Here is a 15,529-nt window from a genome sequence, read left to right as displayed (position 1 = left end):
TCCGCACTCCCCGGCTTCCTCCCTGGGACAAACGTGTGAATGTGTGGAGGGGAGAGGGACCGGAGAGCGCATTCCAGAGCAAGCCGCCTCCAGTCTGTCCCTCGTCTGTCTCAGTGTCTGTGCACTCAGACTGCCTCTCTGGACTCTGCCACCTTTGATCACCGGGTCTGCGTTCCAAGCGTGGCGGCGGCCTTCCCCGGGGGGGTGGTTACCGGCACCAAGAAGCCACAGAACCACCTGGGGCTGTGACGCAGTCACCCGCTTGCCTGGCCCTGGGGTGGGCAGCCCGCGCCAAGCGCCTCTGGCTGCAAAGACCAGGGCCCAGGCACAGGGCATCACAGCCATCCTTGCGCTACCTGCCCGAGCCTTCGAGGCAGCTGGCTCAGGTCCGGCACTGGAGGGAGAGGAAGGGTTTGGGCAGAGCAGACTCGCCCTGGGAGCGGGCAGTGAGGCCCAGCCCGGGCCCAGCCCGCCTCCCTCCCCCTCCTGAGGGGCCCGGTCCCCACAGCAGCAGCGGGGACCTGGGCACGAGAGGGCTCCGTGAACTAAAAGGGGTGCACGCTGGCGGCAGGGGGCTGGAGAGGGGAGGGCAGTGTGGGAGCCCGCGTGCAGGGCCGCCAGGCCTGGACCCCGTGCGCCGAGCTGGGACCGGCCACGCCCTGTCCTTGTCCCAGCAGAGCACGCTCAGTTCTTGTTTGTCCGGTCCCCCCGCCCCGCAACGGTCCTGGGCAGGGCAGATAAAGAGTTAATGAATGAAGAGCAAGGCCAAGCCCCGGAGGAGAGGAGACACCAGGCCGAATAGAATATTAACTCTGCTTTATTGCTGGGGCCCCCACCTGGGAGGGGCCGGCCCTCTGGCCCCAGGAGGCTGGGTAGGCGCAGCCGCGGATGGAAGTGGCCTCGTGGGCGGCCGCTGGGCCCGAGGGAAAGCACAGGCAATGTGGGGGCTCCGAGAAGCACCCCCGTGTTACTGGCTAAGTGCCCGGCACTCCGCTCTTCCAGCTCCAGGCCCAGTGGGGTCTGTCTGGCCAAAGGCCCCAGTCTGGGGGGGTGAACCGTGAGGGGTGGGGACAGGAAGCTGGGGAGAAGAGTAAGGAACCCTGCTCAAGGCTGGGCCCTACCTGCTGCCGCTGCCAGAAGGGGGGCCCCGGGTCCCCGAAGTAGCACCAGGTGCCCAGCTCTGAGGCGGGAGGCAGGCCAAGCACCATCCGCGCCCCCCCGCCCCCCAGCTCGCCCTCTACCTGGGAGGGGCAGCACCGCCCTCGGGAGGAGAGCCCAGAGGGCTCTGCGGTCACCCCCCGAGTCTGTGCCCGAGTGCTCTGCGCTGCTTGACCTCCGGGAGCCCGGCTGAGGCTCTAGGAGATGGAGCAGGGCACAAAAGGACCTGCCCGGGGGCGCGGGCACAGGGCCCCACAGACAACCAGGCAGGCCTTGTCCCTGCTGCACCTGAGCCTCCCTGTCCTGTGCCTCAGCCATCCGGCAGGAGCTGAGCGGGATCAGCACCTCGTAGAGCCCTCGGCCCCTGCTGCTGCCGCCCGAGACACCAGGCCAGCTGACGGCGGGGACAGCGAGGAGCCCGGCGGCCCCAGGCCTCCAGCACACGGAAGCCCGCACGGAAGCCGGGATGTGCTTCATTTAGAAGTCTTAACCTGTGATAAAATATTAAAATGAGGAAACAAGTTCAATTTCTGGATTTTTTTAGATTCTACCTGACACAGAACACCAGGTCTACTCGCCTTTTTTGTATTTTATATTTGCCTATTTAAGTGTACATTTCTTTTGGTTTATAGAGGACTCCCCAAATCACGCGCTTCATTAGGTGGTTTCGAGTTTTCTCCTAGGTGATGCTGTTAACACCTTGGCTGGCAGTGGCGAGCTGTCCCCAGCGTCGTGGTGGTGAAGTCTGTCCACGCACCGCGGTGTCTGTGTCCACGTGGTAATAAACGCTTACTGTCCACACCCCTGGCTCGGGCTCACTCTCTCGCGCCGCCTCTTGGCCACTCCGGGCTGAGGATGCCCCCTTCTGGGGGACGGCCCCCGGGCCTCGCGGCCAGGAGCAGCAAGAAGGCGGCGGCGGCGGCGGCCCTAGCGGGCAGCTGGGCCGAACGCAGACCGGGGAAGGCGGGAGCGAGAGCAGGGGCCTCTCAGGCACTTCCAGCCGGGGGTCCTGGGGAGGGCTGCCCCCGTGGCCTCCCCTGAGATGGGCCCGAGTGCCACCCACACCTGGAGTATCAAAGGGGCTGGCTCCATTCTGACCACAGCTCGGGGAGGGCTGGCTTGGGCTTAGCAAGGCAGCGGGGAAGTGACAGGCTGCATGGTCCCGGGAGGACCCCGGCCCTGCCCTGCATGCCCACCGAAGGCCCACCCAGCCCTTCTCAGACCCTGTGAGTTCCCCTTTGGAGCCAGAGAGGATCTGCCCCTGGGCCAGGAGCAAGCTGGAAATGCTGTACCATCTCCTGACCCCCAGGGACACAGCCGGTTGCCCCGCCGGGGGGGGGGGGGGCAGGGGGGGGGGGGTGGGGGGGCAGAGGGGGAGGGGACGAGGCGGGGCCCCCAGTCTGGCTGATGACAGGGGACTGCTGTTTTCTGGCCAGGCTCTGGACACCCCAACTCATCGAGTGCTCCCAACAACCCTGAAGCCGGGAGTAGGACGGTTCTGCCTGTTGGGGGTGAGCAGCTTGAGGCCTGATCTCAGAGTGGCTGCCCCCCCCCCCCCAGGTCCAGCAGCCATTCTAACGGGGGTGGGGGGGCGTCTGGCAGGTGGTGACAGAGCACACCTCTCTCCCCGGGCAGCCTCCTCCCCAGGACAGCTCTGCAGGTGGCTGGGCCGGCAGCCCCCACACGGGCAGGCCACCTGTCCAGGCTCCAGTACCCTGGCCGAGCTGCGCTTCCCTCCCCTCCCAGGGCGAGCTCGGCGTCTAGGGGACACGGGTGCCTGGCATCTCAGGAGGCCACTCCCGGCCCCCAGCAGGAAGTCCACGCTCAGGCACAGGGCGCGGCGACACGCCTCCCTCCCGGGTCAGCTAGCACGGTCCCGCGGCACCCATCCAGGGGCGGTCCTCAGCCTCCCCCGGGGCCCAGGCACCCCTCCTGCTCCTGCTGGCCAGCCCCTGGGAGACCCGGACCCCGCCCTACCCCACCCCACCCCCTGCAGCCCCCTAGGTTTCAGCCGTGCCCCCATCAGGACAGGGTCATCACCAAGGACACCGGCCTGCTGCAGCCAGTCCCCCACCTGTCCGGCCCCCGTCTACCCTCCGTCTGGCCTGCGGCACCCTTCCTGAAGATCTCTCAAGTCCTGAGGGAGCTGGTCAGGGAGCCAGACCCCACCCTGTCCAGCCTCTGGGGCCAAGGCCTCGGGGTGGAGCGGGGGCAGGCGTGCGACTGAGGACAGGCAGTGTCTGCAGCGCTCAGCCGGGCTAGAGAGGCGGGAAGGCTGCTAACGAGGGGCTTCCGGGCCCCAGGACACGCAGGGGACACCCACAAAGGCACAAACCCCCCCGCCGGCCCCCGGGGATGCTGCCTAAGCACAAAGCGTGGAGAGCCACAGTCCCTGAGGGTGGGGAGCAGAGGGGCCGTGGCCTGGGCTGGCCGGGAAGGAGGCACGCAGACCTGAGGCCCGCTGGGGTGGGCTGGGGCCCCCTCCTGAGGCCAGGCTGGGGCCTTGACCGCCACTGGGAAGCGCGATGTGAGGCTGTGCAAACAGAACGCAGGGCGTGGGACCAGCAGAGAACTCAGCTCCGCGGAGACTGCGCATGGAGCACCCAGGGCGGGGCCGGGCCTCTGTCCCTGAGAAGGGGACAGAAGAGGAGGGCCCGGCCGGCGGGCGACAGCGCAGGTGCAGACCAAGCCTCTCCAGGCTGCAGCCCGTGCCCAGCGTGGCCAGACGTGGTCCTGGGCTCTGGGACACAGAGTGCAGCCAGGGCGTGGGAACCAAATGCAGCCAAACCAGTTCTGGGCACTAGGCGGGCGGCGGGGGGGGGCAGGGGGGGCAGGGGGGGTGACAGCCAGCTCTGCAGCAGGGGAGCCGGGGGCCCGCGGGGTCCCCCTGGCTCCCGTCACGAGCAGGGCTCACAGACGGTCCTCGGCCAGCCTGCACACCCGCTTCACCCTGGCGTAGGGCCCCAGGGAGTCCTTGAGCACGAAATCCCAGAGCACCTTCACCCACGAGTGGTGCTGTGGCAGGTGGTCGTAGTACTCGGGAGCAATCTTCCGCACCTGCAGAGAGGGTGGCAGGGTCAGAGGCCGCGGCCGGGCGCACGCCTCCCTGCCACACACAGGCATGGGGGCACGCAAGCGTGCACGCAACCCTGGGTGGGAGCACTGACACACACACACGCACACGCGGCGTCACCGCCCAGCGTCCCCTGCCCCCTCCTGCCCCCCAGCCCCTCCGGCCTCAGCGGACACCAGGCCCCCACCCCATCGCCCTCCTCCCAGCCTTAGTGCTTCCCATTTCCCAGTGGCGTGGGGCACACCTCTCCCTCTAGCCTCCTGCCCCCTCTGCACCCACACCCTCAGCCCACCTCCTCCCGGAAGCCCTCCCAGCCTCAGCACCTACATGCGCACCCCCACCGCCGCTCGCCAACTGCCGGGGATGCCCTTCACTCACTCCCCCCAGGGGGATGCGCCCAGTGCTCAGGGCCTGCTTTATAGCGGAAGATGGGGGCTCAGGAGAGCAGACCCCCTGCTTGAGGCAGGAGCGGGGAGCCTTGACTTAGCTGTGAGCCCTTCTTTCCTTCTCCCCGGCAAACAGCACGCGCGTCCGGCCGGCCCCTGCCTGAGCCTCTGCCTTGTCTGTGGAGGGCGGACAGCGGGGAAGGAGGACGCCCGCTGCACGGGCCTGGGGTGAGGCTGAGATGGGGCCCGGCGCGCAGTGGGACCTCAGGAGCACCAGCAGCAGACGCGCGGGGGGCGAGGGCCGGGGGCCGCACGGCCAGGGCCAGACACACCCCGGCGGCCGGACTCCGGGGTCACCCGCACACCCAGACAGGTGCTCTCACGCGAGCACACGCACACACACGTGTACACACGGCACACTCGGACACAGGCAAGCATCCGCACACGGGCGTGCACACACGTGCACACGGGGCAGGCACACAGACCCCAGCGCTCCCCACCGACGCCTGCCCCGCCCCCTGGGCCTCGGGTCACCCCCGCTCTTCCTAACCCGCCAGCCCACAGCTCCTCTCCTCCTCCTCCCCCTCCCTCCTCCCTCCTTCAGAAATTCCCCAACCCCAGGGCGGCTCCAGCTCAGGCCCAGCCTCTGGGGTCACAAAGGGCCAGGCCCACCCTGTCCCCTCTGGGCCAGGAGGGGGCCCTGGAGGGTCGCAGGGCAGTGACGGGAAATGAGCAGGGACAGGGGAGGTGGGAGCCAGGAAGGGGAGGTGTTTTGCGTGCAGCGTGGCTATGCCGGCCCGTCTTAAGGAAGGGGCGGCCGAGGCACAGAGAGGGCAAGGGGCCGGCCCAAGGACGTCCAGCCTGGGCTCAAACAGGTTTCCGTTCCCCCGCGAGCCCCTGCCCCCCCAGAAGCCACCTCCTTACTCTGTAGCCGGGCCCCCGCTATCCCGGGGCTGCGGGGAGGCCTCTCCCGCCCTGGGGCCACAACTGAGGCAGCGGGCAGACAGCGATCAGCAAGGCCGAGAGAGCTGGGCTGTGGCCCCCCGCGCGCCCCCACGCCCCCCGCTCTCCGGCGCCACCGCGTACCAGGGGCAGGTTGCAGCCCGGGATGCTGGGGAAGTCGTGGTGCTCCATGTGGTAGCCCACGTTGAAGGTGATCCAGTTGAGGGGCCCGTAGTAGGAGTACGTCTCGTGGCCCTCGACGAACAAGTAGTGCTCGGCCACAAAGTGGCCCGAGATGGGGTGCAGGCCGAGGCCCAGCAGGGAGCTGGCCAGCAGGTAGGCCACGGGCTTGAGCCCCCACAGGGCGAAGAGGGCAGCGTCGGCGGCCAGCTGCACCAGGGCGTTGAGCACCTCCATGCGGGTCACGGCCTTGGGGTGCACGCAGAGCGGCCGCAGCGAGTAGAAGAAGGGCTGCAGCACCAGCCAGAGCAGCTTGCGCGCTGGCGTGCAGAAGAGCCAGCCCTCCAGGCGCGTGGGCACGTCCACGTCCAGCCCGTGGCCGCCCAGGTAGCGGTGGTGGTCCACGTGGTACTTCTTGAAGGAGGCGGCGTAGGGCAGGCCCACGGGCAGGTTGGCGAACACGGCGAGCCAGCGGTTGCGCCCCGCGTGGCCCGAGCCGAAGGCCGTGTTGTGCGAGATGTCGTGGATGGCCAGTGTCAGGGCGTGGTTCACGCAGCCGCCGAAGGCGTAGGCCCAGAAGAGCAGCCAGCGCCAGGCCAGCTCCCGCGCCAGCCAGCAGGCCAGCAGCTGCGCCAGCACCAGCCCCAGCACCGTCCACTTGAGCCGCGGGTCCGGCCGCATCAGGGCCTTGAGGGCCGGGTACTTGGCTGCGGCGGGACCGAGAAGAGAAGGGGGTGAGGCGGGCGCGCCGGCCGCGTGGGGCCCCCCAGCCCCCCACCCGGACGGAGCTCGGCCTCCCGCCTCCCCGGCACCATCCGCTGAGCCCCAGGCAGTGACAGCGGGGTCCCTCGGAGACCTGGCCCTGGCAGAGCCAGACACGCCTGCCTCCCCACCACCTGGGGGCCCCGGGGAGACTTCCCAGAGCGGGGGGGGAGGGGGGGGCCTTTGCCACCAGCCCAAGGAAAGACCAGGTGTCACCACAGGTCACAGAAACATAATGCCGGGGCGCCTGAGTGGCTCAGCCCTTAAGCGTCTGCCTTCGGCTCAGGTCATGATCCCAGGGTCCTGGGATCGAGTCCCATATCGGGCTCCCTGCTCGGCGGGAAGCCTGCTTCTCCCTCTCCCACTCCCCCTGCTTCTGTTCCCTCTCTTGCTGTGTCTCTGTCAAATAAATAAATAAATAAAATCTTAAAAAAAAAAAAAGAGCGGCACCTGGGTGGCTCAGCCCTTAAGCGTCTGCCTTCGGCTCAGGTCATGATCCCAGGGTCCCTGGGATCAAGCCCCGCATCAGGCTCCCTGCTCGGCGGGAGGCCTGCTTCTCCCCCTCCCTCTCCCCCTGCTTGTGATCCTGCTCTCACTGTGTCTCTGTCAAATAAATAAATAAAATCCTTAAAAAAAAAAAAAAAAAAGAAACAGAATGCCCAAAATCCAAGCAGCGGCCGAGAGCTGCAGGTGCCGCGCGCCGCGGGGGGCTTCCAGCCCGAGTGACGGGGCGTGCGTGGCGCCCAGACGCATCGGGAACCCCGGAGGCCACTGGGGTGGCCAGGGGTGGGGGACGTGGAGGGCTCTGGCTCTGTCTCCGGTGTTTCAGTTCTTAAACAAGATCTAAGGAAACATGATAAAACGTTGAATGCATTTATTTTGGGGGTGGGGTGCTCGTTACAGAATCTTTTGTCCTTTTCTGTAGTTTGTTTCTACAGGAAAAAAAAAGACAATGATGGTGGGAGTGGGCCAAGCAGGGGAGGGCCTTCTGGCCAGAAAGCAACCAGACCCTGCAGGGGTAGCGCAAGGGGGTGGGGGGGGGCGGGCCTTGGGGCAAGACAGCTGTGCCTTCCAGAAACCTCCCTGGCTGCTCGGTGGGAGGGGGCAAGGAGTCTGGTGCAGGGGTGGGGATGGACAGGGCCAGGGGTCATCCCGTGCTCGGGAGAGATGCTCCCAGGTCTGCTCTGTACCCCGGTTCGCAGGCCCTCAGAGGCAGAGCCGCGCTGTGATGCACAGATAAAAGAAACTGAGGCCCGTGAGGTCAGCGGGCTTATCCCGGGCACCCTCAAGAGAGCCAGTGCTGGTCTCAGGGTCTTCACCCCTCCTGCCCAGAGCAGCTGGGCTGCCTCGGGCTCAGCCTCCCCAGGCTGGCCCACGGACAGGGCCCGGAACCGGCCAGGCCAAAGGCAAATCCTGCCCAGCCCTGTCCTCCAACTGACCCAGGAAGTTACTTCCCCTTTGTGCTTAGAAGGGAAGGATGTGACAGCTCGGCTCAGCTGCCCAAGGTCCCTACAGCCAGGCCCCTCCGCCCTCCTCTCAGCCCACAAACCTTTCTGTGAGAGCCACCCAGCAATGGAACAGGCTGCTTCAGAGGTAGTGAGCTGCTTGTCCCTGGGAGTATGCAAGCAGAAACATACAACAGGGGCCAAGGGAGTCTGCCCCAGTCAGAAGGGAGACTCAGGCTCAGGATCCTCCTGCCTGAGCTGCCACCCCCCAAGCCCATCTTGGGGTTAGTCTTGATCTTGCTGTGTGGCTGGGGCTACATCCCCACCCTCTCTGGGCCCCGGTGTCCCGGCGTGTGATGGCAGGGGTGTGATGTGCTTCACAGGGTGTGTGTCCCCACAGAACGATCCTGGCGCCATGACAGCGAACAGCCCGCATCTGATGGAGATGCTGCGGGGAGCTGGGGTTCCCAAGCCCTAGAACCCCAGGCCACCTCTGCCTGGAAGCCAACGGAATCCCCCAGGCAGCCCTTACCCCAGCGCCCCCACCAAGCCTTCACCTCATCGGGCAGCTACAGTGGCTTGGGCTCTAGCCCAGTGAGCAGCGGCTCTCCACGGCCCTAAGCACGGCCTTCGAGCGGCCGAGGTGGGGTGTGAACCCCATGGTAGACAGAACCAGGGCCCCCTGCTCCCACTGCAGCTGCCCCCCCCCCTTGCACGCAGGGGCCGCCTCCGGCCTGGGACAGCGCCAGTCCCCTGGCCTCCAAGCCCCGCGCACAAAGCCACCGGGGCCCTTTGATCCCGGGAGCTCTCTTCCTGAAGCTTGGCCAAGGACCCCGCCAGGATGCTGGTCACAGCACAGAACTTCAGACAAAGCAAGCCAGCCAAGTGACAGGTGACAGGTGACAAAACTCAGGCCCACTCAACGGGGAGCTCAGGAGCCACAGCGTCCCGGGGACTGGGAGAGAGCAGCGTTCGGAGCGTTCGGTTCAAATCCTCACTCCAGATAAAGGTTTGATATCCAGAATATATAAAGATTTCCCACAACTCAACAACAGAGACAAACAGCCCATCGTAAAATGGACAAAGGACTTGAACGGGCAGGTCTCCAAAGATGTGCAACCAGCCAAGAAGCCCCGGAAAAGATGCTCCGCATCAGTAGTCACCAGGGAAATGCAAACGAAGACCACAAATGAGATCCCCCTTCACCCCCGCGAGGATGGCCAGAGTCAAAAACGGACAACAGCGAGTGTCGGCAAGGATGTGGCGACACCGGAGCCCTTGTTGGGACACTGCTGGGGGGGGATGCAACATGGTGCAGCGGCCTGGAAACCATCCGGCAGCTCCTCGAAGACGGAACTGTAGAATTACCACAGGCCGCAGCAATTTCACTTCGAAATACAGACCCCAAAGCCTTCAAATCGGGGGCACACACAGGTACTTGCACACCAACAACGTTCATCGAACTATTCACAGCAGCCAAAGCTGAAACCGACCCCAGAGTCCATCCACAGGTGACCAGATAAATAAAACGTGGTCTGTCCACACAATGGAATGTTATTCGGCCATAAAAAGGAACAAAACTTCCAGTCAAAAAAGAATTAAGTCCTGAGGGTGTAACGTAAAGCGCAGTGACTACAGTTAACACTACGTTGGGGGCGCCTGGGCGGCTCAGTCGGTTGAGCGTCTGACTTGGTCTCAGCTCAGGTCACGATCTCAGCCCACGTCGGGCTCCACGCTGGGTGTGGAGCCGACTTAGAAAAAAAGTAGATCTTAAAAGTTCTCATCAAGAACTTTTCTCACCCGGGAACTCAAGAACAAACATTTCTGTGACTGCGTATGGTGACGATGTTAGTTAGACTCACGGTGGCGATCATTCTGCACCACAGACCGGGGCATCCCGTCATACACCTGGAACTCACACCTCGTTCTATGTCATTATACCTCAATAAAAAAAAATGTCTATATTGAATTGTCCACCGTCCCTATTTCACAATGCCGACACCCTACTCCTGCCCCCTGAAATGGACTCCCAAGTAAACTACTGGCTCCCCAAAAAAACGTGTTTAGAAGGAAGAAGTGCTGACCCAGGCTACACATGGATGAGCCTCGAAGACATGACGCCGAATGAAAGCAGCCAGCCACACGGGCCACGTACCCCATGACAAGCCAAGGGTGGAGAACAGGTGCGTTCCTAGGGACGGAAAGCACGGACCGGTCAGCAGGGGCTGGGGAGGGCAGCGGAGGGGTGAGGAGGGGGCGGGAACAGGTCTGCGTGGATCCATGAGCTGGATTTGGAAATAGCCACGGTGCACGACGCCCTGCATGCCACCAAATCAGACACGTCAACATGGTTCCAAATGGCAAACTGTCAGTTCTTTGTGTTTTACCGCAGTTAAGAAAAGTGTAAGACAAACTGGCCGCTCGGGGCAGGTGAGCTCAGCCGCAGGGCTGGGCGTGTGCACCCGGCGGGGGTCACTGGCAGGACTAACAGATCAGCCCTGCAGGGCTCGGCTCACCCGCCCGGGGAAGGCCAGCACAGCGGCCCGGCTGTGGGGTGACCGCCGGGGCGCGCTGGGGAGGCCGGCCCCGCGGAGGCCTGCAGCTGCGTCATCAGGGCACAGGGACTGCAAGGGGACAGAATACCAGGCTGATGAACCGCTTCCCCCACCCCCGGGGCCTGCCCACACTGCCTCATGGCCTCTGGCGTCGTGCCCGCGCCGTGGGAGGTGACCCGGCTGCCATAAAGGTCAGAGGCCCCGTGGGGTGCTTGGTGCCCTGCAAAGGCAGGGGAAGGCTCGGGGTGGCCAGTGCCACCTTAAGCCAGGAGACCCCGTTCACAAGCTGGAGAGAGAGGCTACTGGCAATGTGGGGGGCGGGGGCGGGCAGGATAACGGCCCCCCAAAGACATCCACATCCCAATCCCATAAGCTGAGGAGGTCCCAGCCCCCGGAAAGAGAGAACCAAGGTTGCACAGGGGAGTCAGGTGCAGCAGCTGACCTTACAACAGGACGGTGACCTGGATCATCCAGGTGGCCGGTATCATCCCAGGGCCCGCCCTCTCAGGGGAAGCACAGGCAGGAGAGAGGGTCCCAGGGGGGACTGGGAAGGACCCCACCTGCCCCTGCTGGTTGTGAAGGTGGAGGAGGGGCCCCAAGCCAGAAGTGCAGGTGCCTGCAAAGCTGGAAAGGCCTGGAAAGGGCTTCGTCCCCGGAGCCCCCAGGGGCGTGGCCCTGCGACACCCTGACTTCAGCCCCGTGAGGCCCGGGTCAGACTTCCGACCCCCCAGGGCCAGTAGAGAACACGTGTGTGCTGTCTGAAGGCCCCCAGTTTGTGGTCACCTGTCACCGCGGCCCAAGGAAACGCAGGGCACTTAGACCAAGGATGAGGAGACCGTGATCGCTCCCGCAGCTGGGCCCGCCACGGGGTCCACTCCTCCGGCCCTGTCCCTCCTCCATCCTAGCACCTGGCCCAGGGCCCAGGGCGACTCACGCTCTGCCTGCCCCCCCACCCAGGGGCCCCACAGCCCGCCAGCCCTGGCCACGGGGGAGGAGCCAGCATCGCACCCGCCCAGTGTCATCCTGCCAGGTGGGACGAGAGACAAAAGGACCCAAGCCTGGGAGCGGAGACGGCCATGTAGGCCCCACTTGGGAGGGGGGGCAGGGGGTAGGCCTCATCCCAGCTTGCTCCTCTCCCAAAAGGGGGTCAGAGTGAGAGGGGACACTTCAGAGAGTAGGCCTGGATTGCCTGGGTAGAGAGGTGCTTCCGGGGGACGCTGGGGGCCCCGGGAGGTGGGAATCCTGCAGCCACGGTGAGGTACAGCGGGAGTAAGAAATGGTTTCGGGCCAGGGAAACCGTGTGTGGAGTGCCCCCGACCTTTGCATAGCTGGCTATCAGGTTGGGACCACAGGCCACAGGGCCCCACCAGCCCCCCTCTCGCCAGGGGCAGCCTCTGGGCACCAGTCTTCCCCTCCTGGGCAACCAGGAGCCTGGCCCTCACCTCCCGAGGCACACCTAGAAGCCCCAGGTAGCTGGAGGCCACCAGCTTCTCTCGGGCTGGTTCCCATGCTTGCCCTTGGAAGGAGGCCAAGCCTGGGGCGGGAGGGCAGGGCAGGCCACACCTGCACCAGGTAAGCAGGCTGGCATGCTCTGAGGTAGTGGGACCCCAGCTCTGGGATCGAGGCCAGCAAACAGGTCACTCCCGTGCTCCCCAGAGGCACCTCTGACCTTGGACGGTGGGCCCCAGATGCCCCATCTGTCCAACAAAGACAGTAATCCTACCGGTGGGGAGCAAAGGAGCGCGCACCCCTGAGGTCCCACCCCTGCCGAGCCCACCTTCAGGGAGCCCGGTGTCCCTTCCTCCTTTTCCTAACAGTTTCCCCAAAGACTCAGCTGCCCACATTGCCTCCCAGCCTCGTCTCCACAGAGAAGAGGTGGGGAGGACACTCCCCACCTGCCCATCTGGGCTGTGGCAAGGCGGGGATGATGGGGCCCCAGGAGCTCTTCCACTGTTATTAAATGCAGCTTTCTGAGCTGAGGATAAAAATGTCCTACTTCTGATCTTTGGGGCCATGGGAGCTACTCTTGCAGGCTGATCTGGCCCAGCTCGCTTTGACCTACGAGAACAGGCCCAGCGCTCCCAGGCCACAAGGGTCACTGGGCCCAGCCATCCTGCTGGAAGCAATAAAAGATGGGGCCGACGTCCAATCTGGACTCCAGGCTACGCAGGGGCGATCCCGACAAGGGGCCAAGCACGTACACCCCAGATCACCTCCACACCTCCCGGACCACAGAGCCGGGAGGAACCCAGCAGCCACCAAGAAGACAGAGCGCAGGGGCCTTGGCCAGAAGTGTATGTGGGGCGAGACACCAGAAGGGCTCCGAGACGGTGCCCAGGGAGCTGGGAGCACAGCAGGTTCCAGAGGGGGCACAGGCGGGCAGGCCCCGCTGAACACCGCGGGCCTTCCGTGGAGACCCCAGGGAGGCCCCATCTTAGGAGTGGGGCTATTCTGGACCTGCCTGCTGAGAAAGTCAATCCCCACTCAAGGAAAACAGTAAATAACTTTTCAAGTCCAGAGCTTTCCCGGTCCCTGGGGATGGGAGAGGCCTGGGGGACCTCCCAGGGGAGATGCTCTGGGGACCACCAGCCACTCAGACCAGAGGTGGAGGTCACTGGGCACAGGAGGGACCGGGGTTACTGCAGCCATGGACTTGAGGTATCTGGCTGCTGGGGTCAAAGAGGGTCATGGGCAGGAAGACAAGAAAGGTGCCCCACCGGACTTAACAAGGTCATGAAGGCCCCACCAGGAGCCATTTCAGCACAGCCTGGGGCAAGACGGCAGTGGGGCAGGGAGGTGAGGGGGGATGGGGTGAGTGTGGGAACAGGGGGAGGACGGGAGGTCCGGCTGGGGGGTAAGATGGGAAAGAGAAAGCACCAGGGGAGGGCAGAAGGACAGGACAGAGATGCTGGGGCAGGGGTCACAGAGCGGGCAACGGGGTGCTGGCCCGACAAAAAGGGGGGGCCTCCTCCAGGGGGTCCGGGAAGGAGGACCGGAAGAAGGGGAGAGCCCCGGGGCTGCACAGCGTTGGGCTCCATCTCTGGGCCCCCGGCAACCCCACGGAGGAGCCCCGGCCCTGAGCGGGACACCCTAGCCTGGCCCAGCCCGACCAGGCTCTGCCCCGCTGTGGGACCCCAGCTGACCACGGGGGTGCGGGCCCACTCAGGCCTCCAGCTCAGAGACAGCCATAGCGGGACTAGGACACGCATGCTTCGAGAGCTCTCGGCTCCACGGGGGAGCCGGGAGCCCAGCATGGACGGCCACCTGGAACCAGAGACGAACAGACCCGTGCAAATGTCCGCCAGCGGCGGCCCCGGGCGTGGCCCCCGGCACCTGGGCAACTGGCCATGAACAACAGCCATTGTTAGAAGTCACACTGCCCAGGCCTGCACGGAAAGGAGGCTCTGAGGTCCAGCGAGGCTCGGGAAGTGTCCGACAGAGCACGGTGAGGCCAACACTGCCAAGACTTGGCTCGGGACCCCCAGCTCCAGGCGCCCCCAGCAGGCTGCACGCCGGGGCCCAGGCGAGGGCTAGGATGCCAGCCAAGTGCTCCCATGCAGGGCATCTGCCACACTCAGCCTTCACCACCCTGCCCGGGAGGGGGCCATCCCCCCATTGCAGAGATGGGGAGACGGGGTTTCCACAAGGGGAAACAACGTGCCTCATTTCCAAAGCCCCCACCCACCCAGAGAGCTGGAAAGAGCACCCTGCAGGGATGCTCAGCCCCCAGGGGACCTGGGTCCTGGGGCTGAGCTATGTGGTCGCCAGGGCAAAGCATCCAGAGAAAATCCTGGGTCCCAGATGAGGAGACCTGCATGCAGCCCGGCTCAGCCCCACTGCAGGGTGTCCTTGGGCATGCCCCTGTCCGTCTCCGGGCCTGCTTCTCACTCTCCATCTTGAAGGTGCTGACTCTGACCGCCCTCGGGCTGGGAGCAGGTAGAGGCGCTCCCGGGGCCACCAGGCCCCACTGGTGAGGGCAAGCTTGGGGCCAGCACAGCTGTGACTTACAAGCATCACATGGACCCACACACATGACAGACTTATTCGTAGGACCCGGAGAGCACCGCAGGAGGATGGGCCCGCTGGGCCCCAAGTGCCCCCACACCAGTCCCCGGGAACAGCCTTACCATGGACACTGGGTCATCCCCAAACTTCACCTGACAAAGCCGGCCGGGGGTGGGGGGGTGGGGGGGAAAGCAGAAGCAGGCAGCTGGTTGGGGAGGCTGCTGGGCGCATGCCCTCTAGAAGCAGTCAAGGAGGTCCCAAGGCTGGGCATCGGGCTCCTCCTCCCAGATGCAGGCCTTCTGCCCACCCCCTGCTGACCGCTGGCCTCTGGCAGGGGCCCCAGGCACACACGGGGCTTCTTCCCGCCAACACTCTGGACCCTTCCCTGCACCCAGGCCTGGCACCATCTGCACTGCATACTCCTACCACCTCCCCAAAGAGGCCAAATGCCATCATGTTGACAGTCTCGAGAGCTATAGGAGAGGTCCTTGTCATTGCCGCTCATCACCTAAGGTACTCCCAAGTCTAGAACATGCCATTGCACACAGCAGCTGCCCACCTGCTTCCTGGCCAGCCCAGAGCTCTTTCCCTCACATCCCCTACCCACTGTTGAATAACTTGACGACTCTCCCCTGCCAGTCCTCTGACAAAGGCACCTAAATCCCTCTTAATCCCCTCCTTCCTAAAGGGCTTCCTTGCAGCCCCGCCCCAGCTCAGCGGCCTTCCCACCACATAATGTTCCCTCTCGGAGCCAGGAGGCAAGCCTAACACCGTCCGGTCAGCGTGGGAGGCACTGTGGGGACCTGGTGCGACGCATAACAGGTGGAAAGGGGCCAAAGTGCCTTGAGGAGTCACTGTGCCCTCCTCCTCACCTGCCTCTCACTAAACCTGCTTTTTGTTCAGTGACAAATATTTGCTGAAGGTCTTTGGCAGCCAGGCCCCAGACCCCAGAGATGGGAGGGGTTCCCCAGCTGCCTGGGGGGGGCGGGTGCCGTTCTCACGGGGCATCCCAAGAGAGGGACA

General features: G+C 64.8%; 2 protein-coding genes across 5 annotated transcripts in view; one reads left to right on the top strand and one right to left on the bottom strand.

Annotated features, from left to right (window-relative positions):
* EVL (Enah/Vasp-like) overlaps window positions 1-1,959 on the top strand; it is a 74,303-nt gene extending 72,344 nt beyond the window's left edge. The window contains exon 14 of the mRNA XM_034992889.1: window positions 1,473-1,959. Coding sequence (XP_034848780.1) covers window positions 1,473-1,510 — 38 coding nt within the window. The 3' untranslated portion in view covers window positions 1,511-1,959. The remainder of the gene's footprint in view (window positions 1-1,472) is intronic.
* Window positions 1,960-3,143: 1,184 nt separating this feature from the next.
* The window catches only part of DEGS2 (delta 4-desaturase, sphingolipid 2), a 66,669-nt gene continuing 54,283 nt past the window's right edge, over window positions 3,144-15,529 (bottom strand). For all 4 annotated transcript variants that reach the window (XM_034992886.1, XM_034992888.1, XM_034992887.1 and 1 more), the window contains 2 exons: window positions 5,704-6,446; window positions 3,144-4,215 (listed from right to left, as the gene is read on the bottom strand). In XM_034992886.1, the coding sequence (XP_034848777.1) occupies window positions 4,069-4,215; window positions 5,704-6,420 (864 nt within the window). In that variant the 5' untranslated portion in view covers window positions 6,421-6,446 and the 3' untranslated portion in view covers window positions 3,144-4,068. The remainder of the gene's footprint in view (window positions 4,216-5,703; window positions 6,447-15,529) is intronic.

The sequence above is a fragment of the Mirounga leonina genome, unplaced genomic scaffold (genome assembly GCF_011800145.1).
Source record: "Mirounga leonina isolate KUSES-001 unplaced genomic scaffold, KU_Mleo_1.0 Mir_82, whole genome shotgun sequence".
In the NCBI taxonomy this organism is placed as follows: domain Eukaryota; kingdom Metazoa; phylum Chordata; class Mammalia; order Carnivora; family Phocidae; genus Mirounga; species Mirounga leonina.
This window is presented reverse-complemented; position numbering and strand designations above follow the sequence as displayed.